This window comes from Gregarina niphandrodes, assembly GCF_000223845.1.
Source record: "Gregarina niphandrodes unplaced genomic scaffold scaffold00969, whole genome shotgun sequence".
NCBI classification, from domain to species: domain Eukaryota; phylum Apicomplexa; class Conoidasida; order Eugregarinorida; family Gregarinidae; genus Gregarina; species Gregarina niphandrodes.
This window is the reverse complement of record NW_011646241.1, coordinates 1-1,893: the sequence shown is the minus strand read 5'-3', so window position 1 is coordinate 1,893 and position 1,893 is coordinate 1. Positions and strand designations below refer to the sequence as shown.

General features: G+C 53.3%; 1 protein-coding gene across 1 annotated transcript; it reads right to left on the bottom strand.

Moving 5' to 3' along the window:
* Window positions 1–789: 789 nt before the first annotated feature.
* Window positions 790–1,223, bottom strand: GNI_234180 (putative polyprotein; the record flags this gene model as incomplete). Its single annotated transcript, XM_011136503.1, has 1 exon — window positions 790–1,223. A coding segment is annotated over one exon (434 nt), but the record flags the coding sequence as incomplete, so codon positions are not given.
* Between the last annotated feature and the right edge of the window lie 670 nt (window positions 1,224–1,893).

Genomic DNA, 1,893 nt, shown 5'->3' with positions numbered 1-1,893 from the left:
TGGTAACAAGGTGGCACGTGAGCCGTCCAAACATAAGACGCGATGCGGGAAGCTATTCACGGGGGTAAGCTTAGGACTTTGTGTCCAGTGAGGGTATTTGTCTCTTTCGTACTCTGTCAGCGGATACACGACCACGTCTCCCACATGAACCAACGGGGTGACCCGTGGTTTCGTCAACTGACGAAGAGCCTCCATGCTTATGGAGCACTCCAGTCTGTTGCGCTGGCTGAGCATCCGGGTAGTTTCTGTCGTCGGTTCAGCCAGCCCGGCAACGAGTGTTCACGTCCGGTCACAGCGGCTGACGGACTACGCCCTAGCGATGCATGTGGCGTAGCGTTGTGGGCAGTGACCGCTAACGCAAGTGCTTCCCTCTATTCCACCCTGGCCGTGGTGGCTGGGGCGTGCTCCAAGAATCGATGGGCGCTTTCATTTATGGCATTGCCCTGTGGGTAATGCACAGCGCATCTGACATGGCGAATTCCGAGGGCTGACATTTCATTGGCAAAGCAGTCACCAAATGGCGAGTTATCCGTGAGAACCGCATAAGGTGCCCCAAATGCTGGTATCCAGAAGTGCGTCAGTGCTTCCACCGCAGTTGGCATCTTCAGCCAACACCATTTGTGCAAAAAGGAATCGAGTGCAGTGATCTATGGGACATAATATTTGGGTGCTTCTCACCCCTCGTTGTAGCGCGACAAAGTCCATACTCAAGATGGACCCAAAAACCCCGGCCTTTCGAGGGCAAACTTCCGATAGCTCTCAGGAGTAAATCGACGGCGCATTAAACACAGCCTGCATCGATCAATATGTCGCTTCAGATCTTCCTCTAAGGTAGGCCACCAGACATATCTACAGGCGCGTGCCAAGCAACGATTGTACCCTGCATGACCGGTAGCAGGCGCTCCGTGCAACATCCGCAGGAAAACTGACCGCAATTTGTCCGGGATGTACAGACGCCTTGTCAATGCGTGCAGCCAGAAGCCATCGACACACGTCAATTTCCCTCTCACAAAGTCGGGAGGTGACTGAGCCTTTAGTAACGCAATGGACAACGCAGGCGGCGCTTCCCCTACACAAAGAACAATAGGGACCGAAATTTCCCCCGCTGTCACGTCATGATCTTCCGGCAGTCGGCTCAACCAATCCGCCAGACCGTTGTCCTTTCCCGCAACATGTTGTAATTGAATGTCGAACTCACACAATCTTGATCGCCACCTCGCGAGCTAGTCATTGTCAATGTGGTCTAGCGCTAGCAGAGCCTTGTGATCCGTCATCTCGCGAGCTTGTCACCGTCAATGTGGTCTAGCGCTAGCAGAGCCTTGTGATCCGTCCACAACCAAATGCGTTCCCCCTTCAGCAGGTATCGATACGTCTCCAAGAGCCAGACAATCGCATAGCAGTCCCGCTCCGTTGCCGACCAACGCTTCTGAATGTCCGTGAATCTTTTTGATGCACAAGCTATCCAGCCTCGAGTGTCCATCCAGTATTACACTGCCCATAGCCTCCAGTGAAGCGTCGGTGTATACGTGGTATCCCTTCCCAGGCTGCGGGATATTCAATGCAATGTGATCTCGTAGCTGTTGTATGGACCTCTCGAATGCCTGCTGTGTGCCTCTTCCCATCGCCATTTTTTCTTTGGCGAAGCCAACTGATACAAAGCCCTAATACCTCTGCAATTTCCGGGACATGTGGCGCGATGTATTGCACCGATTCCAAAAACGTCAGCAACTCCTTTCTGGTAGCTGGGGCAGGGGTTTTCTCCAGTGCCTTAATCCTATCGGGATGGACACTCACCTGTCCCCCGCTGATTATGCTTCCTAGGAACTCTAAGCGATCAGAGCCGAGCACAACCTTATCCTCCGCCACGGCCAACGCACACGTTCTCAATTTTAG